The sequence below is a fragment of the Podarcis liolepis genome, assembly GCF_965112155.1.
Source record: "Podarcis liolepis genome assembly, chromosome: 10".
Taxonomy (NCBI): domain Eukaryota; kingdom Metazoa; phylum Chordata; class Lepidosauria; order Squamata; family Lacertidae; genus Podarcis; species Podarcis liolepis.
Window position 1 is genome coordinate 24,429,951 of NC_139562.1, and position 25,315 is coordinate 24,455,265.

General features: G+C 43.6%; 1 protein-coding gene across 2 annotated transcripts in view; it reads right to left on the reverse strand.

Annotated features, from left to right (window-relative positions):
• PAH (phenylalanine hydroxylase) overlaps nt 1–24,859 on the reverse strand; it is a 41,355-nt gene extending 16,496 nt beyond the window's left edge. The window contains exons 1-5 of one of the 2 annotated variants that reach the window (XM_083462062.1): nt 24,461–24,859; nt 16,971–17,078; nt 8,720–8,903; nt 2,749–2,837; nt 509–576 (exon numbers count right to left, since the gene is read on the reverse strand). In XM_083462062.1, the coding sequence (XP_083318188.1) occupies nt 509–576; nt 2,749–2,837; nt 8,720–8,903; nt 16,971–17,078; nt 24,461–24,463 (452 nt within the window). In that variant the 5' untranslated portion in view covers nt 24,464–24,859. Of the gene's footprint in view, nt 1–508; nt 577–2,748; nt 2,838–8,719; nt 8,904–16,970; nt 17,079–19,717; nt 20,123–24,460 lie in introns of those variants that run through there. The other variant, XM_083462061.1, reaches the window with a different exon arrangement.
• Nucleotides 24,860–25,315: the final 456 nt, after the last annotated feature.

A 25,315-nucleotide genomic window follows, 5' to 3' on the forward strand; every position in this document is an offset into this window, starting at 1 on the left:
GGCTAAATGTACCAGGTTTGGAGTAACCCACTCTCTACACAGCCATTTCCTCTCCATCTTCTTCCCCTTCCTTCCTGGTCCTCAGCCTTTAAGCTTACCTTGAGGACAGGGTCGGATGCCTGTCCCCCCTCATTCGCACCCAAGCCCCAGTATAACTTTTGTAATCGTCCCATGAGAATTGGAGAAGAACCAGCAAGGACTATGCAACACTCACATTCACCATTCCTAGCTGAGTCAGAAGGGCTTTCTTCTATATATGACCAGATCCTGCAATATATCTGCAAAGGGACTGTGGCATTGTCAGGATGGAGACCCATTGACAGCACTGGTTAAGTAGAGGCAATCCAGCCTCACGATGCTATGTATATTTAAATCCTCAGTGCCCCAGACATATTTCAGCATTATCCAAAGAATGAGCACACTCCCCAACCCCACACACCATTTCATCACAGATAATATATTGACTTTTAGGATACATTTTGTCCCTTGTTGTCTTTTGCACACTTACTGTCTGTAGTTGTAAGCTATATCTGCAAATTCCTTTCTTCTGGCCCGATAAACAGGATCTTTGAAACCCTGATGGGGGGGAGAGAATAATAAAAAGCACTGGTTTGTGAGTGTCGAAACAGAAATGCAGTTTTAACAAGAAGTGCAGAAGCAACAAAATGCGTCTTGTGTGAATAAAAGCATAACTTTTTGTGGACTAGAATCTATTTCATCAAATGTGTGAAGATTATCCTAAACTGACAGGTCCACATGGAGTGAGTGAGGGAGAAAGGAAGAAATGTTGGCAATGAGGTTGGAGGGAAATAATATACAAGAAATATAAATGGTGCCCATTGTGCTAAACCCTAAATGTATGTAGAATAATGGCAGTGATACTTCACAAGGCTTTGTTGACTGTAACACAGCCTATAGCATTGGGGAAGTTACAGGTGGCCAGTGAGGAAGAGGAAGAGGAAGAGCTTTGGCCCACAAGCCTGAGGGTTTTCTGCACTGCAGTCACCGAAGACAATGTGATGTTTCCAGATTCACTTGCTTCTTCACATCCTAAATTACCTAATTGCAGCTTGGTTCCCCACCCCCCAAAAAATCCAGAAGGAAAGTCTCATTATCTAATTAATACTAGCTCATGCATGCAGGATACAGCTTTCATGTCAGTGCACTGAGGTTTTGTTTGGCTGATGATTTTGTCCTGCTTTCAACCACTGCGCCATCATTTCATCCTGACAGAAGCTCTGAGAGGACTCTTTGATTCAATCATTCAGAGCAATTGAGTCTCCATTCACCCTGCTTTTTTTTAGGACTCTGCCAAATATTTGTGTGCCAAGTGACTGTACAGAATACATAGCTCATTTCAGATTAAACTACATCTAGTGAAAGACAAATCACACTGCCCCAATTAATGTAATAGCTGCAATTTTATTTTATATTAAAAAAAATTTGCTGCACTGCGTGTAATTTATTTGCAAGTATCCTGCATTCATTGAATTAATAGCAGTAAATCCTGGCTGCTGCGCTTCGTCTCCCGACATCAGAACAAGGTGCTATTAGCCTGAAAGGATAAGGCAAGTTGTTTACTTGCTTTGGGGTTGTGTGTTTCATTCATTAAAAAAAAAAATTACCTGCCAGAGAGCCACATCCATAGGCTTAGAATAAATTATAGCCTTTGGAGTGGCTCCACGTTTTTGTTTTATAAACTGTACTAATTTGGGACTGCACCATTTCAGACTACAAGGGGGGGGGTAAGGGCATGTATTTTTATGGCTCCTACACATTACCCACACATTACAAAACCCTGAATAATTTCCTATAATGCATCATGGGTTCATCCTGAAAATATTTGTCCCAAGTTTTTAGGAACATAGGAAGTTGCCTTATACCAAATCATACCATTGGTGCATCTAATTCACTGTTGTCTGCACTGGCTGGTAGAAGCTCTATGGGGTTTTTGAATAGAGCTGTAATCATCATCAACAACAAAACCCCAACAGTATCCAAGAAAAAAAGATCCAGAGTCCATAGTAGTAATAATAATAATAATAATTTATTATTTGTACCCCGCCCATCTGGCTGGGTTTCCCCAGCCACTCTGGGCGGCTTCCAACAAAGATGAAAAATACACTAAAATGTCACATATTAAAAACTTCCCTGAACAGGGCTGCCTTCAGATGTCTTCTGAATGTCAGGTAGTTGTTTATCGCTTTGACATCTGATAGGAGGGCGTTCCACAGGGCGGGCGCCACTACTGAGAAGGCCCTCTGCCTGGTTCCCTGTAACTTGGCCTCTCGCAGTGAGGGAACCGCCAGAAGGCCCTCGATGCTGGACCTCAGTGTCCGGGTAGAACGATGGGGGTGGAGACGCTCCTTCAGATATACTGGACCAAGGCCGTTTAGGGCTTTAAAGGTCAGCACCAACACTTTGAATTGTGCTCGGAAACATACTGGGAGCCAATGTAGGTCTTTCAAGACCGGTGTTATATGGTCTCGGCATTACCCTACTATTAGGCCAAGAAAAAATGTCACAAAACAGTGAAGGAGCTTTCAAGTTCTTCAGAATTCTCCATTAGGCTGAATGCTAAGCAAAGGCAGGAAGGTGGAGAAAAGGGTACCTTGATTTTAAAGCCTTAAAGGTATCAGTCTGGAGCACACCAAATATGTTTTCAAGTTGTTCTCTGTGCTCATGAGGACTAGAAATATCATTTTTAAAAAAGTATGTAAACAGAAAGACTTTTTTATTTTGCCTTACGGGGTGGTCGGCATCCAGTTCTGCTCCGTAGCTGAGAATTTGATTGGCAAATCTATCCAGTTCTTTAATCGTTCTCGGGAACCATGGAACTAGACAGCGGGAAAGAAAACATGAATAGTCTTTAGCTTCTTGTTGCTGGCTCCCTTCAGTGACTTTCTGTCACTGAGCTACGGTCTTCGCCAAATATAAATCAGCAAAGTGTTAGCCCTTATTTAATGTTAATGCTAGGAAATAATAATGCTCGCATTCAAAGCATTGACAATACTAAGTCTTATGGCATTTAAGAACTAGCATATTTCCTGATGGCACAAGGAATCAGTTAGTGTTTACGGAATCACAAGGCTACTTTTTTTGTTTCTGATGTAACAGTCTAACTTACAGCTGTGCTGACTGTGACTGATACTTGTAGCCAAAAATATATGGAGGGCACCAGGTTGACGAAAGCTGCCTAGGATGACATTTTGGCGTTTACATGGCATATAAGAAAAGCTTTGTGCACTGAATTTCTGCCTCTTACATAGTCTCTGTCTATTAAAATATGACAGTTCATACAGCAATAAACCAAGGATATTGAAATGTGTTCCCCCTAAAAGCTAAGAAATATTATGAATTGTACCACTAGAGGGCAGCAGAAGCAAAATATTGCTGCCTCAGTCACACACACTTTCTCTTACTTAAGAGTTCTGTTTACTTTAGGGAGTTGTAGGTATCTCTTAAAGACCTTTAACAATAAGCTTGTCTGCACACTACAAGGAACACAGGCGCAAGCTGGCTTTACACGCATACAAGTGTTTGCATTAAAGAGCCAATTATTTGTTGGTTTGGCATACACAGGCACACAGATTGTACACCCCTTAAATGCAACGGGTGGATACCTCTAACATAATAAGCACAAGCAACTCAAATTTCCACCTGTGCAAGGAGATTTATGGGAAATTTAAAAAGAGCAAACTTTCTCTCCTGCTGTTAATAACAGCATTGCGGAGGAGTGTGACTGTGTTGCTAACCAGCCGGCCAATATGCACTGCTCAGAGGTACATCCCACGGTATGGTCTGAAAGCACGAGACAGACACCTGATAAGACAGGTCTGGGTCTGGGCAGTGACTGGATGGGAGGCCATCTGTGAACCTCACAGAACACATTTCAGCGATGGAAGGAAGCTGGAAGACTAAGGTTTGAAATACCGGTAAATAGGTGCCTTGTGTGGAAGCCACTTTTAGCCACATTGCGCACATTTTAGCACATGGAGGCTGAATGCGAAGAGGGATCCCCACAGTTTCAGGGACTACATTCCTAGAACCACAGAATTGTAGACCCTGAGGGTCATCTCTAGTCCAACCCCCTGCAATGCAGAGATATGCAGCTGCCAAATACAGGGATCGAACCTGCAACCTTGGCATCATCAGCACCACGCTCTAACCAGCTGAGCTATCCACTTCGAAAGAATGAACTTCTGGGGCTCTTTTATGTGCGTCTGTCAGGGCTGAGGCATATAACCGTTGGTTTGTCCTGCCCAGAAGTGTCTGACGGACAGCAGACTCTCCAAGAGACTCTGCGAATGGGCTCTTGATAAAGCAGAGATGCTAAGGACTGGATCTGCTCGAGACATTCTGCATGCAATGCATGTGCTCTGCCCTTGAGCTAGGAGACCTCTCTTTATTGGATGTAGTAATACTGCAGTCACAGTAAGGTAAAAGGAAAAGGACCCCTGGATAGTTAAATCCAGTCAAAGGTGACTATGGGGTTGCAGCACTCATCTCGCTTTCAGGCCGAGGGAGCTGGAGTTTGTCCGCAGACAGCTTTCCAGGTCATGTGGCCGGCATGACTAAACTGCTTCTGGTGCAATGGGACACCGTGATGGAAGCCAGCAGGCACAGAAACGCCGTTTACCTTCCCGCCGCAGTGATACCTATATATCTACTTGCACTGGTGTGCTTTTGAACTGCTAGGTTGGCAGGAGCTGGGACAGAGCAACAGGAGCTCGCCCTGTCGTGGGGATTTGAACCGCCGACCTTCTGATCGGCAAGCCCAAGAGGCTCAGTGGATGGCCATTGATTTTGTCCAACAATGTCTTAAGGGCTACAGGATCTTCAACCCCGGTCTGCTTAAAATTAAATGGGGGATTACAGTCAGGTAAGAAGGTACAGGATTGCAAACTAAGCCTGTGCTTGAAAAGCCTTCGCTATTCTCATGTCCTCCAAATGTTGCTGGATTGCAGTTCCCATTAGCCTCAGTCAGCATGACCAAAGGGATGATGGGAGTTGGAGTCCCACCACATCTGGAGGGCACTTGTTTCCCCACCCAGGACTAGATGGGACTTTGGGCAAATAAATTGTGACAAGGGCTAATTTGGGCTCAACTGCCCAGCTTACGCCGGAACCATTGGCCACAAAGAGCAAACAACAACAGCATTCCAAGAGATCCTTTTTAAAAATAGAAAATCACATTATCCGCTTGCTGAGATGTTCTTTTGGGCTCTCTCCTCCAGCCCCAGTTAGCCAGACATGTTGTCTCTTCCTGCTGCCATTAATGAATGGCCAGAGCAAGCTGTTGCAACACTGACCCTCTGTGAAGCTCTGCAGAGCAAATGCAGGCTGATCAGTAATAAATATTGATTTGTCTGCAGGAGAAACAGCAGAGTTTTATGGTCCTGCGGTGAACACCCAAGTGGTGACCAATTTAACATGGGGTCAGATGCTTAATAGGATGCTAATCAGCTATTTATATGAGGGGGCAACAAAACCGGAGGGCTTCAGAGGTTCTGGGGAGGGGTCAGAGACAGGGCTTTAAAATTTATTGTCGGTCCTAGGCCCAGGTTGGAGCCTTTTAAAACATAGCCAACTGCTCAGCTCAGCCCCAGGGTCCTGACAAACAAGGCTTCTACAGACTCTAAGCCTCTCGCTTGTCTCCGGACAGCAAAGCATTGTCTTTACCTCCCAACTCCCACTGAAACAGAATCATATTTAATTCTTTTATTCAAGGCTACTAGGGGGGTCTGAACTTTTTGCCCATATTAAAAAGGCTTGTGAGCAAATGGCACCGTGGCTTAGTTGGCTGATAACAAATCTTGAGTACAGCTCATGGCTAGTCTGGAGAAAGCTTTTCTCTCTAGACTGGAGGAGCTCAGTTTTTAAAATGGCACACAGATTGGAGACAGGGGTGACGTCCTGTTTGAAAGCTGCTGCTCAAAGCACCTTCCTCTGCATTGCTTTATGGGAAGGTTGGCTGCTTATGATAACTTTGCAATCTACAAGATGGCTGTGTAAATCAGCTTTCTGTAAACCCCAATCCTAACTGCGTCAACTCGAAACTAAGACCCAACAGCTTCAATGGGTCTTATGTTTAAGGGAGCATGCCATAAGATGCTATAAATGACAGAGAAGTAGAACCCTCTTCTCTCTCTTTTTTGCTCCAAATTATAATTAAGAAAGATGAAGCAAGATGACCTCCCCTCCCCCCACAGACCCACACAGTCCCCAAAGTAATTAAACCTTCACTTTTAAGTGACTGTGATTCCCTGCCAAGCCATAACATTTTGCCCCTTTCCTGAATGGAGGGCTCCAAATATTTTCCTTTTTCTCAATGCAATGTCATGGACAGGACACAAAGGGAAGGGTAAGGAGATTATAAGGATTTATTCCAGGAAGATATTACTACCCTTTCATGTTGCTCCCGGGAAGGAAGACGAGGCAGCAGACCTAAAGCATTTTAAGCCAACCTTAACTGAAATCCTATTAAGATCACATCTGCTGCTTGAGAAGCCAGGAGGGCATTAAGTTTTGGATACGTGTACATGTGTATGAGACATAGAGAAGGGTCTGCAGGTGGTCACTCATGGTCATAGAAAAGCTACCTCCAGGTGACTGTCTTACTCCTGTGTGCCTATTTATTTCTATATAATGAATAAGGAATCCATAAGTGACAAATTCTGAATGCAAACAGGTGGCGTGATGGGACTCATGCTCTGATTGTGGGCTTCTCTGAGTGCCTACTCTTGGGAACAGGAATTTTGCCTACATGGACCTCTGGTCTGATTTGGGCCCTTAGGTTATGTCTTTGTGAATATGGCACATATCTGAACCATTTGGCACAGTGATTGTGGGGAAATATTTGCCACTGACTAGGTATAGATGAATCAGCTTGTTCCCGACCCGTGCAAACTTCACAGGTTCATTCATAAGTCTGTTCTGATCTGTTTCCCCACAATTAAGCAATTCTTTTAAACAATCCACATTAAGAACATACCTAAGTACGTCATTAAATATGTGGTTTGTTACAATATACATTGTACATATGCTTCAGGTTACAGACTCAGCTAACCCAGAAATAGTACCTCGGGTTAAGAACTTTGCTTCAGGATGAGAACAGAAATTGCGCGGTGGTGGGCGGTAGCAGTGGGAGGCCCCATTAGCTAAAGTGGTGCTTCAGGTTAAGAACGGACCTCCGGAATGAATTAAGTATGTAACCAGAGGTACCACTGTATTTAAATCACATAGTTATAACTCAATGTACAAACATATTTTATATTCAGATTTAATACCTTGAGGGAGGAATACAATGCCACACTAAGTTAAAGACCCTTGGCAATGTGCTAGTTGCAAAAGGACTTGCTCTTGCAGAATGGCAGGAGACTAACATGCTTCTTGCTGCTAGTGGCCCAACAGATTGCTGTAGCCCCAATACTTTCTGTTGAGCAACAACTGGTTGCACAACTGTTGGCACAACCGATGTGTTGGATTTCATATTGCACAACTAATATTATTTCCCTTATGCAAGTTCAACAGCCATTGCCTTGATGGTCAAAGGGAGCTGAATCCAAACTTTGAGTATTATCATTATTATTATTAGCCAATAACTGTATCACAAAAATGTAGAAATGTACAAAGGATAATTATGTTCTAATCAACAAATTAATCCAGGAGGTATGGATCACATCAGTCTACAGTGGAATTCACAGAAGTCAAACTCCTCAAGCATCCCTCCTACCATCTGGGTTAAAGGAGATATAGCTGCTCCAGCTACATGTAAACCAGGGACGAGGAACCTGCATTGCTACCCAGGTTGTTAGAATACAACTTCCATCAACCCTAACTATTGTCCATGCTGCCTGGGGCTGATAAATGTCATAGTCCAAAAAAATCTAACGCATCACAGATGTTCCCTATCCCTGCTGTATGCTATCTAACAATCCCACAATATCTAGTCTCTGTAGTTAATCAGTGCTAGTCCCAAAAAGTCTAGAAGGATCAGTAAGAATAAATATATATATTTAAAACATTACACATTTAGCTTTCCCATACCAAAGACATGCATGCCAGCCAAATTTTATATCATGGCATTCCAAATCTAAAATATCTGCATTTTCCAATATGATCCATTCCCTTTACCAACACAGATATGCTGCCTCATAATACAATTCTAGGTCTGGCAGGGCAAAGCCTCCTCTTTCTTTTACATCTATCAAGATTTTATGTTTAATTCGTGGTTTTCCCCCCTGCCAGATAAATTTAGAGATATCTTTGTTAAATCACAGTTTTGTTTAGGAATCAGGGTAATAAATGTGTCTTTCCAGGAAGCCGGAACCACTCCAGTCACTAAAATTCTAGTCATAGTGTCTTTAAATGGTTCAATCAAAGCCTTCAGATGTCTTCTAAAGGTTTTATAGTTACTCATCTCCTTGACATCTGATGGGAGGGTGTTCCACAGGGGGGTGCTACCACTGAGAAGGCCCTCTGCCTGGTTCCTTGTAGCTTCACTTCTCACAGTGAGGGAACTGCCAGAAAGCCCTTGGAGTTGGACCTCAGTGTCCAGGTTGAACAACAACAACAACAACAATAATAATTTTATTTATATCCCACCCTCCCCGGCCAAATTGGGGCAGAGATGCTCTTTCAGGTATACAGTAGGGCTGGCAGTTAACCTTTTTGCTATAGGGAAGGAATGTTCTTATTCTGAACAATATCTCCTTACCGGCATCCTTCCTCTTTTCACGTGAAAGCTCGTGGACATTTGCTCCAATGTCGTCTCTCAGTGTATGAATGATTCCCTCAAGAGCTGGGATGTTCTTGCTTTCCAGATTGATGAAAAATTCGTACTCATCTTTGTTCAGCCGGGAGGGTCTGGATTCAATGTGGATCAGGTTTATCCCCTTCTCCTGGAACAAAGACGGTAACATAATGAAAAATGAAGCACAATTTTGGCTGATGGCCTAGAAAGTGGCTGAGATCACTGGGTAGTTAACAGCACAATAAATAAAAAAAAGAAATCACACTATGTTTACGAAGACTGAGCAGGCACACAAGTCCCCTGGTGTCTTCCCCACTATGGCAATATGCATCATATTTTCTAAATTTGAATCCTATTTTCATCAAGGGAAGTAATAGTACCACTCTATTCTGCCTTGGTCAGATACCACACCTGGAATACCGTGTCCAATTCTAGGCACTGCAATTTAAGAAGGTTGTTGACAAGCTGGAATGTGTGCAGAGGAGGGCAACTAAGATGATCAAAGGTTTGGAACCTAAGCCTTATGAGGAATGGTTGAAGGAGCTGGGTATGCTTAGCTTGAATAAGAAGAGGAGACTGAGTGGAGATATGATAGTCATCTTTAAATATCTTAAGGGCTGTCACATGGAGGAGGGAGCATGCTTGTTTTCTCCTGCTCTGGAGGGTAGGACTGGCTTCAAGTTGCAAGAAGGAAGATTCCGACTAAACATTTAGGAATGCTTTCTGACAGTAAGAGCTGTTCAACAGTGGAACAGACTCCCACGAGAGGTGGTGGACTCTCCTTCCTTGGAAGTTTTAAAACAGTGGTTGGATGGCCATTTGTCATGGATGCTTTAGCTGATATTCCTGCATTGCAGGGGGTTGGACTAGATGACCCTTCCAACTCTATGATTCGAAACGATGGACTGGGTATGGATAGGACATCCTTATTTTCATTTTCAGAAATGTTGGAGGATACGTTTGCCTAAATTACCATATGCAACTTTTATGCCCATTCTCTCCTTGTTGTGATGCAAATCCTCTTTTTCAGTAATGCCTAGCTGGCCACCTGAGCGACTTCTTCTTTCTATCAAGTGACTATTGTAAGCAATTAAATGGACCGGTATCCTCACCGTATGCCAGAAGCACAAATTCTTTTCTTTCTTTCTTTGTTAAAAAAAACTGCTTGGTCTGTGTTGAAAACACTGCTATGGTCATTATAGAAAACAGTCACCTCCAAGAATAGCCATGATAAATGCTGTTTTTTGGGGTACTTTAACCTTAAATAGATTCAAGAGCAGACCTTTGTGCATTACTGACACAGACCTCTGAAGTGGCTCCCCACCATCGCTTGCCGTGAGCACTGCTCTATGTGCCTTTCTCTGAGTTCTTAGCAGTGGACACTACAGATGAACTTAAATTGTTTGACCAGATACCAACACAATAAGTTGAAAAGGTCAGAAGTGCATTCAAATCCTGCAGCTCAGGAAAGATGTTCTCCTAATTGAGCTGGTCTCCATGCAAATAATGCATTTAACTAGGCTGCTCCCCGAGGTCAAGTTGTTTTAGTTCTCTAAAGGTCTGATCACACACAGACAATGCTTTGTGTTTGCTATTTAATTAGGTGCTCGCAAATCATTAGAGGGCTCCAGCAATAGGAAAAAGTTAAAATTACTCCCAGCAAGATTTATTATGATTGAGACCAGGCTCAAAAAGTCACAGCCTGCTCTCAGCAAGGAACCTTCCTTGGGTCATCTTTGAGATTAAGACTTTACATCGGAGGTGTGTTTGTCTTTACTGCAAAGGGCTATGGAGCATCACACTCGGTTGTATCGCATCTTAAGAGCCGCAGCCAGAAATATTACAGCATCTCCACCACTTAGGGTCCGGTGCCAGAGTAAAGCTTCAGCACCCACCACCAAGGAGGCCAAAGTAGAGGGCAGAATGAAACTCTTTTTGACCCTTCTTATGTGAGAGTCCCTGGATTCGCTGAGGAGCAGAATGAATGACTGCAGGGCGCCAGAAAGAGGCAGATGGCTGAAGCTGTGGAAATAGAGAGATTAAAGGAGTGACTATTGCTGTTCTAAAAGCCACAAGGCCACACAAGGAGGAGGTTGCGAAGGATGCTGAAAGTTGTCGGCAGAACAGCTTTCCCCTTCCCATAGCTACAATTCCCAGATTTCCCTGCGATGAGGGACAGGATCTCAAGCCATTCTGAAAATTGCTCCACCAGAGTCCCCTAACAACTCTTAGCAAACTACAACTCCCAGAATTCTTTGCGGGAAGCCATGACTGTTCAAAGTGGTATCGTGGTCATTTAAATGTAGGGCATAAATGTGGCCGTAGTCACAACTAATTTGCTGGTCTGTATCCATTATGTGTTTCTTTGGGCTCATCCAGATTTTCCTTTGAGCTGTGTTTCTAGGCACAGGTCCTAGAAAGTCTCTGAGCATGGGTGGGTATATTTTTGCCCTGGCACTTTCCCTGCAGAAACCCGGTCTTTGTCAATGAAACGGAGCAAAAAGCAATTCGTGGACAAGTTGGATTTGTTTGTTCCAATTCAGCATTAAAGAGTGGGTTTTCGAAGGGAAAGTGCCAGGGCTAATAATAATAATAATATCACTAGAACCTGAAACTTTAAAGCACAGTATTGTGCCTAGAAAGCATGGGGCAAAAGGTAAAAGTGATAAGCCCTTTGAGGTTTGCTCAAAGATTCACTGGGCAATCCCATACATCTTATGCAGATATAAACCCCATCAACTTCAGTGGCATTACTCCAAGGTAAGTGCACTAACTCCAAGTTAAGCATGTACAGGATTGCAGTCTAAGGATATAAAGCAGTCCTCACTCATAAGTCCCACTGAACACACTGGAATTAATTCCAAGTAGACATGTACAGAAACGAGCTACAAAAATTGTTTTGGGGCTTCCCTAACAACATTTAGTAACATTCAATTAAATCCACAGGTTATTGGGTTGTTAAAATTTTGTGGTTATTCTGCGAGCCATCTTGAGATTTTATGATGAAGGGTAGCATATAAATTTAATAAACAAACAAATAAACGTGATCTCTCTGTTACTAGCAATTGGTTTAATTCAAAATATTTATAGGTGTTTAGAGCTAGGTAAGTTTTTGAAATCCTAATAGCGTTTCAGTACTCATACTCCACCTAGTGCCTAATGCTAAACTTGCAACTAATTGTATATAAATTCATTTCAGAGTGCTTACAATTATAAAATAAAAGAGAGTGTTTTCCATTATAAAATACAGTGGTACCTCGGTTTACGAACAGTCCTGTTTATAAACATTCGGTTTACGAACTCTGCAAAACCGGAAGTAGTGTTCCAGTTGCGAACTTTACCTCGGTCTACGAACGGAATCCAAATGGTGGAAGGGCACTAGCAGCGGGAGGCCTCATTAGGGGAAGTGCACCTTGGTTTAAGAACGGATTTGGTTTAAGAACGGATTTCAGGAACGGATTAAGTTTGTAATCCGAGGTACTACTGTAGTGCTTACATTGTTTACTCCAGGGTTCCTTGGATGCATTATTCTGTAAACCAAGTAAAAGAAGCAGAAGAAGTTATACAGGCCTGTTGAACCACTGCACTATTTTTACCTTTTTTTAAAAAAAAAAAAAAAGCCTAGCCTCTTCCAGGTGACCTATTTATTGAGCATTCATCCCAATTTGTTTGCACAACATTTTCAGGGTGGTTAGACAATGTCGACTATTTACAGAGAATTCATTCTCATGTCTTTATGGGGAAGTTATATACAATATTGCATCAAGCAATTGTTACCCCATACTTCCCAGTGCATTTCCCTAACTTTTTCTTTATTGCGGAAAATAAAGGTTCTGAGAGATCTGCATTGGCTCCCAGTACGTTTCCGAGCACAATTCAAAGTGTTGGTGCTGACCTTTAAAGCCCTAAACGGCCTTGGTCCTGTAAACCTGAAGGAGCGTCTCCACCCCCATCGTTCAACCTGGACACTGAGATCCAGCGCCGAGGGCCTTCTGGCGGTTCCCTCATTGCAGGAAGTGAGGCTACGGGGAACCAGACAGAGGGCCTTCTCGGTAGTTGCGCCCACCCTGTGGAACGCCCTCCCTTCAGATGTGAAGGAAATAAGCAGCTATCCTATCTTTAAAAGACATCTGAAGGCAGCCCTGTTTAGGGAAGTTTTTAATATTTAACGCTGTACTGTTTTTAACACTTGATTGGGAGCCGCCCAGAGTGGCTGGGGAAACTCAGCCAGATGGGCGGGGTATAAATAATAATAATAATAATAATAATATATTATTATTATTATTATTATTATTATTATTATTATTATTATTATTATTATTATTATTAAAAATGATGGGGAGAGAGGAGCAAGTTGTGCAAGTGCTCCATTATCAGCTTTAACTGAACTTAAATTTGCTAGCATGTTATTGAATCCAGCTTGGAAATACAGAGTCTAGAAGCACCCTGAATCTATGTTCCCCAGCTGAAGTAAACCAGACACGAAGTTGAGAATTGTCACCTCCCATATCCTGTACAACAATATGTCAATGAACAAAGCTTTTTCTTTTTCTTTTTTGCCCACATTATATTAGCACCAACATCTGTTTCCAGGATGCTCTGGAAAGTGGGTGAATTTCCTGAGTCAACAGTTTCTCTCATCTGGAATGACCCTGATTCCCAGCTAGTGAAATGGAAGGGGATGCGCTATAAAACCCATCTGTAGCTCCTTTGCTATTAAAACGTCTTCTTTCACATCCATCATGGTAAACCTCTTCAATGTTTTTTCAAGGAATGGTAGCCAAGTGTTGTGCTGAGCAGAGCTGTCTCTGTGTTCTTAATGATAGCGTTATCAAGCACGTTGTTTGAACCTTTTGCCACCTTTTAAGAACATAGGAATGGGATGCAGGTGGCGCTGCGGGTTAAACCACAGAGCCTAGGACTTGCCGATCAGAAGGTCAGCGGTTCGAATCCCCGCCACGGGGTGAGCTCCCATTGCTCGGTCCTGCTCCTGCCAACCTAGCAGTTCGAAAGCACGTCAAAGTGCAAGTAGATAAATAGGTACCACTCCGGCAGGAAGGTAAATGGTGTTTCCGTGCGCTGCTCTGGTTCGCCAGAAGCGGCTTAGTCATGCTGGCCACATGACCCGGAAGCTGTACGCTGGCTCCCTCGGCCAGTAAAGCGAGATGAGCACTGCAACCCCAGAGTTGTCCGTGACTGGACCTAATGGTCAGGGGTCCCTTTACCTTAAGAACATAGGAAGCTGCCTTATACTGAACCAGTCCACTGGTCCATGTAGCTCAGCACTGTCTGCACTGACGGACAGCAGCTCTCCAGAGATTCAGGCAGGGCTCATTCCCAGCCCTACCTGGAGATGCCAGGATGTATACCTGGGACCTTCTGCATGTACAGCAGATGTTCTGCCTCTGAGCTGTGGCTCTTTCACAATTATAAAATGCATTCATCTTCTACTGAAGACAACAAAAAGACTGCCCTCAAAACCATTTGTTCCTCCCCATTTACTTATAGCATCTGAGGCCCTACACAATTCCGTAACTGAATTTTTATCAATATGTACTCCACCCATCAGGACGCAGGTGGCTCTGTGGGTTAAACCACAGAGCCTAGGACTTGCCGATTAGAAGGTCAGCGGTTTGAATCCCCGCCATGGGGTGAGCTCCCGTTGCTCGGTCCCTGCTCCTGCCAACCTAGCAGTTCAAAAGCACATCAAAGTGCAAGTAGCTAAATAGGGTACCACTCCAGCGGGAAGGTAAACGGCATTTCCGTGCGCTGCTCTGGTTCACCAGAAGTGGCTTAGTCATGCTGGCCACATGACCCGGAAGCTGTACGCCGGCTCCCTTGGCCAGTAAAGCAAGATGAGCGCCAACCCCAGAGTCGGTCATGACTGGACCAAATGGTCAGGGGTCACTTTACCCTTTACCTTTACTCCACCCATCTGTTTCCATCCCTGATGAAAATGCATCACATTTAACAATGAGTTTATTCCCGCATTCCCCTCATCAGAGTAATGGATGGGTTAATTTTTATCTGGGCTGAACAGATCTCCTGCAGCAAATGGCTATGCCAGTTGCATCAATATACAAACACCACTCCCCTCCGAAAATGATGTGACCATCCACTCGGTTGCCAAATGTGCAGACGTGACTCTTTGAAGGTAGCTAGGGTAGTTTCACTGACCAAAGTAAATATTGCTTTTTATAAGCACATCCAAAATACTGAGAAAGATAACTGTTTTAAAGTTCTGTTTGCTCAGCAGAAGGGAGAGGAGGCAGAGAAATCTTTGTTAAGAGTTACATACCTGACTTGACTCTATACACACATTTTGCCCACTGCATATAGCAGGTGTGGGGAACCTCCAGATGTTAATTGAACTACAACTCCCATCATCCCTGACCATTGGTCAAGGTTGCTGGAGATGATGGGAGTTGCAGTTCAATTAACATCTGGAGGTTCCCCACACCTGCCAATGCAGTTTGGGCAATTGCTCATTGCCTAGCACTAAAGGAACCGGCAAAAATTCAATTTTTCAACTCAGAACCAGCTGCATTTTCTTTTCAGGATGTTTGATAGACAGATGAGTTCTGAGTAAGATGCATTGACTGGGGGAACCAGTTCTGGAATTCTTACACGCACAAACTTTTACTTTGCTGGAAAGGGATTTATGGTTCCCATTCTTCTAGGTAATCATTATTTTTCCCCTGGGTTAACCAACAGAAGTGGTCTTGGGATGTATAACTTTTTCTACTTGTATTTCCCCTCCATATTTCCCCTTCACTTGCTAGCTAATTTAATTTCCCCCCAGATACAAAACAAGTTGCCAGTAGTTTATTACACAACAGTTTCTCTGTTCAGAACTATTCCTCTCCAATGAGCTGCTTTTAAGAGGAGACTCAATGTTCTTTAAAGGAAACAAATGAAACCACAGAGGCTGGGCTTTTAACATGAGATGCTCTCCCCAGTGAGTCATGCCCAGCTTGCCAGCACTGGCATCTTTTTGGCATCAGGTTAATACTTTCCTCTTCTCTTAAGCATCAGATGAAATATGATCCAGCTGTGTCAAGGCTTTGTTAGTGCTCTTTCTGGGTTGCTGATAAGTCTTTTCCTCCTCGCCTGTCCCTGCGCAGGCTGGTTTTATGCTTTTATGCCTTACGTGTTCAATTTTGATAGTGATTTTTGTACGTTTAAAACAATTTTGTATATTTTGAAACTTGATTGTAAGTCGCCTAGAGACTGTCCTGGGTCACATTACTAGCAATTCCAGAAGAGCTGTTAATAAAGGCTCATAACACCCTCTGTGGGAAGTACAGTTTGTTTTGTGATCATCTGACTTTCATAAATAGTGTTTTCCCAAGAAAATTTATTTGGGGACACTCCCACCACATGTGCCAGAACTGTATGCAGTATCCCAAGTGTGGTCATTCCATGTACAAAAGCATTATAGTATTGGCAGTTTTATTTTCTGATCATCTCTAACATGGAATTTGACTCCTTTTTTAATAAAAAGAAAGATGCCTCACGCAGGAGTAACCTTTTTATCAAGCTATCCACAGCGACCCTGTGATTGCTGTACTGGTCACTGCCAATTCCTCTGGTGTAAGTGTGATGTTAGGTCTGTGCTTACTCAAATAAATAACAATTAAATACTAGAAATTGTCTCCAGCAGCACAAGGATCATGAAGTCATTAACGCTATGATTCTGCTGAGTCTGCTGTCACCTGCATGGTTATTTAAAACACATACAAATTCGATATCAGCAAAGTTTTATAGATGATTGTACTTGGAAGTAAGCCCCATACTGAAGACGTTCCTTTCTTCCCAAAGAGAGGGGAAACGGACGGGACCCATGGACATGGCAGCAAGTGCATGGCTGTTATTAAAAACAGCAGCTGTACATCTAGTTCCAGCATCTGCAATATCTAGTAGAATTTGCCTTGTGCTGTGACGTCCTGGCATTCCACTTTTCTCAGCCAATGATATGAGCTGGGAGTGGGGAAATGAAGAATGATATGATGGTATAATGCAAGAGCTTTCCCCAAAGGTTTTTTAACATGCGTGCAATGAATACATGGGGTGTGGGGTGCAGAGGTGGTGCTGCAGTAGCACTGGACTCAACAGCTAAGAAAAATGCGTCAGGATTGCAGTTTTGACAGCCAGATGTCGGCTCTGAAATTTCAGTCATGTTTCTCTTGCCGTACACACTTAGCAAAGTACATACCTCAAATATGCGCAGCACTTTAGCCAAAGCTCCAACTTCTTCTTTGAGGGAGAAAATCAAGGAGATTGCATCATTCTGGGCCTTGCTTTCTTCAATGTAGCTGGATTCCTGCATGATACATACGCAAATGTTGACCATAAGTCTTTTCTCATAAACATGGGTTACAAGAAAAAAGAATGGGACAGACTCAAACCATCTGGGCCAAAGTCTACAGTCTGGAAAGTCTGCTGTGTGGTCAAGGAATCTTGGAGGCAGGGGTTTCTTGTGTCTTGGCACAAGAAGCTAATAAAAGGCATTCACTACGAACAATCTTGCTAATGAGGAAATGGTGAAGACATAAAGAGATCCAAAGACTGCTGGCAGGTTGCACAATTTTATGAGGAAAATCTTGAATAGATCCATGGAAGTGTTGTTTGCAAATCTAAGCAACCCATGAGGATTTGATTTTATTATTTTTTACACCAGTTAATTTTATCCCTAGAAGAGCCAGGAATCCATCACTCAGAAGACGCTTTTAACTTCAGCACATTAATTTAGTCCACGGGGGGCTGCTCCTCAAAATAGGCCACAGCTAAACAAAAGAGAACTTCACCTGTAGAAGTCTGCTTGGACACTGAAAATGTCTGAAGAACAGAAACTACTCAGGGCAAATGTATATGTATTAAACATTTATATTCAGAAGTCCCCAAATGTTGGCTTGGCATGATTGTCTCAAACAAACCTGACCTACTCCCTCCTGACTGAGGGAAGGGGAATGGTCTCAACCAATGTCATGCTGAGCTCCAGGACAGCTTAGAACCAGGGGCGACTCACTGCTTCAACGGGTGAGTATGACTGAAGGAAAGAGCATCTGACCTTTATCCAAAGTTCCAGGACTCATCCCTCTAGTCTCACTGACCTTCAGAAGTCTTGCTGCTTTCAAGTGCATCCAACAGGCATGAGGCCAAGGCAAGCACTGGGGCAGGCAGTTGCCAGATTAAAGGATATGGTCACCATTGGAAACCTGGAGAGTGTCTTTGTGGAACCCTGCTTACATGCAAAATCTGGCATGTAAGTAGGAATAGAAACACCTTGATTTGAATTCTGACTTTTGTGAGTCTAGAACACTTGAGTTTATTGGAGGGAGGGGGGTAACAATAGATAATAACTGAATAATATATACTTTGCTTGTATGTGGCTCTCATGATGTCTCCATAGTCTCTCCCCCACACACACACCTTCAGACCTGGACTGCAGGCTGGGAGTACCATTTTTGAAGTCTTCCCATTGTTAAAAAGAAAACCTGCACACAACTAAGATGGCAACTAACACAATAGGAAGAAATGTGCTAGCTCGTTTTGCCACCTGAGAGGCAAAAAGTTTAAAAATATATTATTTAAAAAAATATTATTAAAGTTTAAAAATTATTTATTATTATTATTATTATTATTATTATTATTATTATTATTATTATTATTATTTGGAGCAGTCCAGAAATTCATCACCCACCTGCAGTCTGAAGTGATACCACCTCATTCTGCTGCACCTTCATTCCATGACAAAATTACAGATTCAGCTGATTTGGAGCAGTATAATAGAATCAGTTCCTCCCAGCCTTGAAATCTAAATTTTACCTAAAGTATGAGCAATTTTGAGGGTTTTCCTCCTCAAGGAAAACACCTAGGGAATTCAGGGGTCAATAAGAGACTGGTAAAATTACTCAGAAGAATTTCACCCACCCCTTCCTTCTACTATTCCTTCTAACTATTATATTGAATTATTTCCTCATTGAAGCTATTTACTAAAATAATTCTGTGAGACTGGCTAACTTTGGCCAGTTCCACAGGAACAAGTGTATGGACTACAGTCAGCTATAGACACCTGGACTCCTGCAGGAAGTAATTGATCTTTCACCAACATTTGCTCACAGCAGATATGTAATACATGGATGTAACACACAAGCGAAATTGCATCTTTGAACACCAGTGCATACGCATTTCACCTATTCATGCACCTATTTATGGGTAGCAACCACACAGTGGTGCTATCAGGTCAAGATTTTGGGGCAGAAATCCAGAACCCCCGCTCAACTGAAGGAGCAGAAGGATCCCAAAAAAACAAGGCAGACTAACCACATTTTAAAGTGATATAATACAACCCAAAGGGGTGAAGAACCCATAAGACCAGTAAGCCTAGAGTCTAAAATTACCCTGCTGCATAACTGCATTCACACATTACATGTTCACCTGAATTTTTCCACTACATGTTCACCTGAATTTTTCCACTCCTCTACTCTTTTCTAAAAAAATGTTTAGGGGTACTCTCATCTTCCTACTCATATTGAAATACTGCCCCTCAATGAGTCCAAACTTAGAGTCACAAAATGTTTAGGGGTATGCGTACCCCTAAACCCCCCCCCCCCAGAAAAAAGCACTGCCTCTACCAATTCAGCCTACTAATACCAAAAACCTGTGGCACTGCATATTTGAAATGGGGAAGTGCTGTGCTCACGAGCTCTGCTCCCCAGTCCCATTAAAGTGCACAGAACTGGGCAGCGCGTCCAACTTTCCAACCTGCTTGTGGAACTCTGCATTTGACAACAGTTTAATATGCGAAAATTAGCAGGTAAAGCGCAGGACAGAGAGAAAGGCTGTTGCTTGTGAATTTCTGTAAAGGTCAAGCCATTGTTGAAGTCATATCGAAGCTGGTCGAAAAGTTGTCAGCCCTAAAATCAGAAACTAGTAAAGTGCTTATTATAATGGACTTACCTGAGAGGCATCTCCGTTCATATGGCTAAAGAATTTATTATCCATTTCCACCCTCCAGCACTAGTGATCAGGATGTTTCTTACAGGGAGGAAAGATGGGTGACCTTACTGTGTTTGCAGGAACGTCTGAGTATAACGTACACAGATATTTCAAGTTTAGTTTATAATTGAAGGGTCAGCCCTCTTCCTTTGATCCTTCCCTTCCCTGGGGTAGGCGGGGCGCTCTGCACACGTCCCTGCGCCACCTCCTTCGGGCTCAAGAGGCACACATTGTTTACTCACGTCCAACGAAAGCCACAAGGCTGGAACACCTTTTAGCTTTGCCATGTGGCTTCTGTGTGGACGGATGGAAAGAATCAAGAGTCTTCTCATGTGGTTTCGCACTGTCTGCTGCGTTTAAATTCCAGCTCTGAAAAGCTTCTTCTTTTGCCACTCATGTGAGGAGAAAACAATAACAGAATTTCGACATCTGACAACATGCGATGTTCCCATCCATGCTTAACTTATTTGCCTGTGTCTGTGTGTAAGGAAGACTGATGAGAAAGTGACATAGTTACCTCATCCGTTGCCTCTTTATAATTTTGTATCGCTGTGGACAGAGTTTGCCCATGTAGATATAGGACTGTTGTGTCTAAAGGGAGTTTTAATGGGTTGCATCTGTTTAACAAATGTTTAAGGGAAAGGCAACTTACGGAGGCAGAAAAGGGCATTAATAGGCTCCTATGCTTTAAATGGGACGCGGGTGGTGCTGTGGGTTAAACCACACAGCCTAGGACTTGCCAATCAGAAGGTAGGCAGTTCGAATCCCCGTGATGGGGTGAGCTCCCATTGCTCAGTCCCTGCTCCTGCCCACCTAGCAGTTCGAAAGCACGTCAAAGTGCAAGTAGATAAATAGGTACTGCTCCAGCGGGAAGGTAAACGCCATTTCCGTGCGCTGCTCTGGTTCGCCAGAAGCGGCTTAGTCATGCTGGCCACATGACCCGGAAGCTGTACACCGGCTTCCTCGGCCAATAAAGCGAGATGAGCGCCGCAACCCCAGAGTCGTCCGCAACTGGACCTAATGGTCGGGGGTCCCTTTACCTTTATGTTTTAAATAAAAACCACTAAGGACAATGTATTTAGTGGGAGGGCCAAAGCTCATCTACTTTGCATGCAGAAAGTCATTGGTTCAATCCTTGGCATCTCTAGGTATTACTGGGAGTGAGTCCTGTCTGAAACCCATGTGAACTATTGCGGGATCTTAAAATGATCACTAATCTTACCCATCCACAGCACTGCTTCTAGTCCTGGGTCAGAAGTATTTTAATGGAGGAGCTACCAATAGATGCCAGAGGTTGACGCCGGCCTGACATTTTCATAGTGGTGCAACCAACCATTGGATTCCTTTTGGTGCCAAGGCTGACAATTATTTGGTGCCAGCTGAGCCCTTTTGGAAAATAAATAAATAAATTCCCAGCCCTTTTTATTTCTAGTTTGTTCTTTTATTGTGTCCTGGCGTTTGCTCACCTGTGATGTAAACCACTCTGTGGACCCTACTGGATTGAAGAGGCAAGATATTAAAGTCTAAGTGAATAGCAGCCTCTCCTTTTGCTTCATCCTCCTCCCGCTGAACACTCTCTGTGAATTGACTCCAAGGCCTTTTATCATCCCAGTCCCATGTAGAGGGAGGCACAGATTTGCTTCAAGGCATGGGGTGTGTGGCTGGGGTTTCCATTCCCAATTCCCTGCATTCGCAGAAGTGAGGGTGAAGGACAATCTGGTTCTGTTGTCACCAACAGAGGGCTAAGCCAGGATGTTTTTCTGCCTCAGATGGAACAGCAAATGTCATGCTGCTTAAAGTTTTCTCTTTCATTGAGCAGTAAACATTTTTTTGTTAAATAAATAAATACTCCCTCTCTCAATTCAAGGCACAGAGCACCCCAGGCTGACCAAGTCATTTTGATGCCTGAGGCAGAAAGTTCCACAAATCCACTCACCCCTTTATGCTGTGGGAAGGTGCTCCTCCTGCCCATCGTGATTCCAATGTCGGAGGCTCCGCCTTCTAGCCCTCTTCCCAGGTGGCAAAGGATGTCCCTGGAATGAGCTTGCTGCCCAGGAAGTGGATTCAGCCTGCTTTCACAACTGGCCAATCGCAAGCAGGCATGGGGGCAGACCACTCCAGGGGGTGGACCCGGCTGGGCCTGTTGGCTTTGTTCGGGCCTGCTCCAAGGGCCTTGGCAGCCACTGTCGCTGGATCACACATCCGCCCTCTCGGTTTTTCAGATGTGGGTTGCATTGAACAGCCTTGCTATGGACCTTGTCAGTCACCATATTTGGGACCAGGCTGGAATTTTCCCATATGGCTAATTGGCTCCTCCCATCTGATTTTCACCATCCTCATAGCAATCATCACAACTTTGGTGGTTTGGGCATTGGGTAGGCATAGTCTTGGACAGAGGGGAGGTTGTAGCCCCTGCCTGCCCCTCCTGAAAACGGGGTATCCTATTAAAGGGATCCAGGGGAGAGGCTTCTGTCGGGATGCCCAGGTAGGGCCTAGGACCACAGCACTCCCCAAGTACAACCCAGAGGGGGAGCTAGGAGAAGAAGAAGAGTTTGGATTTGATATTCCGCCTTTCACTCCCTTTAAGGAGTCTCAAAGTGGCTAACATTCGCCTTTCCCTTCCTCCCCCACAACAAACACTCTGTGAGGTGAGTGGGGCTGAGAGACTTCAAAGAAGTGTGACTGGCCCAAGGTCAACCAGCAGCTGCAGGTGGAGGAGCGGGGAAGTGAACCCGGTTCCCCAGATTACGAGACTACTGCTCTTAACCACTACACCACACTGGCTCTTTGATGTAGGTCAAGAACTTCCTCTCTTCCAGCTGACCCCATATTAAGTACTTCTGGCAAGCGGGCTGTTATGGCTTGGTCTCTCCCACAAATGCAAGATGACTCTGGCTGTTAATTATTTCAGATTTTTTGCTAAAACAACAAACTAGGAAGGATCTCCTCTACCCATCGTCCTCCCCAGAAGATGGAGCTCCTCCCCCTTCCCCAGCATGGAAGCCCCCACCTTCTCTTCCGGTATCTTTCGTTTGTCTCAGCCACTTTTGAGATCCTACGAGATTAGGGAGAGAATGTTTCCTGCATTCCAACATCTGGCTCACTATTGGAGCTCTCACACAGCTGCCTGTCACTTTGGCCCTGTTTTTCTCCTGCCCTTTGTTCCGAGCTCAGTTTACAGCTGCTCTCCCTTTCCTCTCTGCCTTCAGCTGCTAACTGTTCTCTCCCTCGGCCTGCTTCTTCTCCTCCTGTCAGCATCTGAGCTTCGCTGACATGGGCTGGAAGGAGTGTGGTCTACACTATGCCAAACCTCTTACATCTGTAGTCAATAAAGTTGTCTATCAAAATAAAAGACTGTTTATGTATGCAGTGACGGCAGCAAGGATGCTTCTGGCCCATAGATGGAAAGAAGGAGAAGTACCAACCAGAGAAGAATGGCAGACCAAGCTGATGGAATATGCGGAAATGGCAAGACTGATGGCAGGAAGACCAAGTATTTTTAAAAGTCTGGATTAACTTTTTAATATATTTGAAAGACCACTGTAAACAGTTGAAATCATTGGCAGGAACACAATGACACTTGTAAAGTAACATGAACTTATGACACTTTATGACACAATGACACAATGTTTTATGACACAATGACACTTGTAAAGTAACATGAAACATGGTTACCATGATTACATAATAGACGGATTACAGTAAAAGATGCAGGAATAACATTTAGAAATGGAACTCATGGAGGGAAGAAAGGAGGTCTGAAGGTTCGAAAGAACCTCTTTTTATTTTTTGGAATGGTTATTTTTGCTGTATTATGTAAAACTAATAAAAAAATTATATATATAAGAAAAGTTGTGGCCTGGCCCAAATTTGAACTTGCCATGTCTTATTATTTAGACGGTCCGTTGGGCAGGGGACGCCTAGGCATGCAAGTGCCTTTCCCTGAGAGTACAAAATCCACAATAATAAGTTAAATAACTAACCATTGGCTGCCCTTACATAACACTCCAAAGGCACTGCCTCACTCTGCCTAATGGGAGGGCCAGTGCTGACTTCTGGGAGATCACACACACCTCGCCCTCCCAGGAAGAACACCAGTGAGGGTTTTGGCTATTTTTATTGGTAGTATTTAATAAACTTGGATTTTGTTTTTCAAGAAAAATAATATTAATTACAGAGCATATTATTAACTGCATATCCAACGTACAATAAAATACAATTCAAGACCATATAAAACACCAACAAATGAATTAATACATTCAAAACACTATTTCCAGATGTTATTGGAAGCCAAGAGGATCAACACCAATCCAGCATTAAAATGATCAAAATCAGGCAAAAATTGGAGAGCTCTGAATCTCAGATCAAACTGGTTACTAAAGGCTAGGGTACAGAGGTGGGTCTTTAAGGCTTGTTTGAAACCCACAGTAAACAAGACACGTTTAGTGGAACTGCATCCCACACCTGTGGGTTACTCCACAGTCCGGAGCAGGGAGCCAACTCCTGCACTACCCTTCAGAATGAACTCTGCTGCAAAGGTCAATTGCCCTAGAGGGCAATAGCTAGCTTGGACGTGTGCCTTCTTTAAAAGGAAATTTCAATTTCTTTTTAAAAAAGTTTTGAAACATTAAATATTGTGTAACCTTCCCAGACCCTTTAGGATGAAGCAAGATCTCAAGCAAGCAAAACATTTTAGCTACTCACCATACTGGTTCAAACACTCCCTTTCCCCCCAGAAATTTTATGGCTGATGTCAGACAACCTGATGCAATAGGCACACAAGGCATTCACTTTGCGAGAGGCTCTGATTGGCAGCAGCAGGGGGACTGGCTTTCAGCGACGTTGCCAGCAGTGTAAACAGAACGGTTAGCCCATCAAGCATTAACTCTCCTGTGGGGAAAGTCTGCCCCATGAAAGTTTCATCCTTTTTCTCATCTACAAGCACAAACTCCAAAGCATATTAGTCACCATATTGAATGAGGTCCATGTAGAACAGCCTCAGTACAAAATAAGGCCCTACGTGTTATGACAAGCAACATTTTTTAAAGCATGCTCACAATGACTGATTTTATTTTGAAGAAATGCCATGGGCATCCCCAGTCCTATGGGAAAGGGCCCTAACTCAGATTCAATTCCAGGTGGGGCTGGGAGAGATTCCTCTCTGAAACCCAAGAGAGCTGCTGCCAGTCAGTGCAGGCAAAACTAAGGTAAATGGACCACTGGTCTCACTTGGTGTAACTCTATAAATAAATTCCCCATTGAGGACTGAGACCTCCTGATGACTGAAGATCCAGATGAATAGGCAGAGCCCCCTGACACCAGCACTGAAGATGCTCCCTAGGTCTGCCTTCAGGAAGGACCCTTGAGGTGGGCTTCTGACCCACCACTGGCAGTGGAGTTCCTGACCAAGTCACCCCTGTTTCTCCCTTAAGATCATCAGCATTAGAAGATCCAAGGCAGCTGACCAATGATGGTGTGCACACTTGGGAGGCCAATATCACCACGCATGACTCTAGTCTAGAGGAATAGTATTCTTCATGAGAAAGGCCTCTTTGGGCA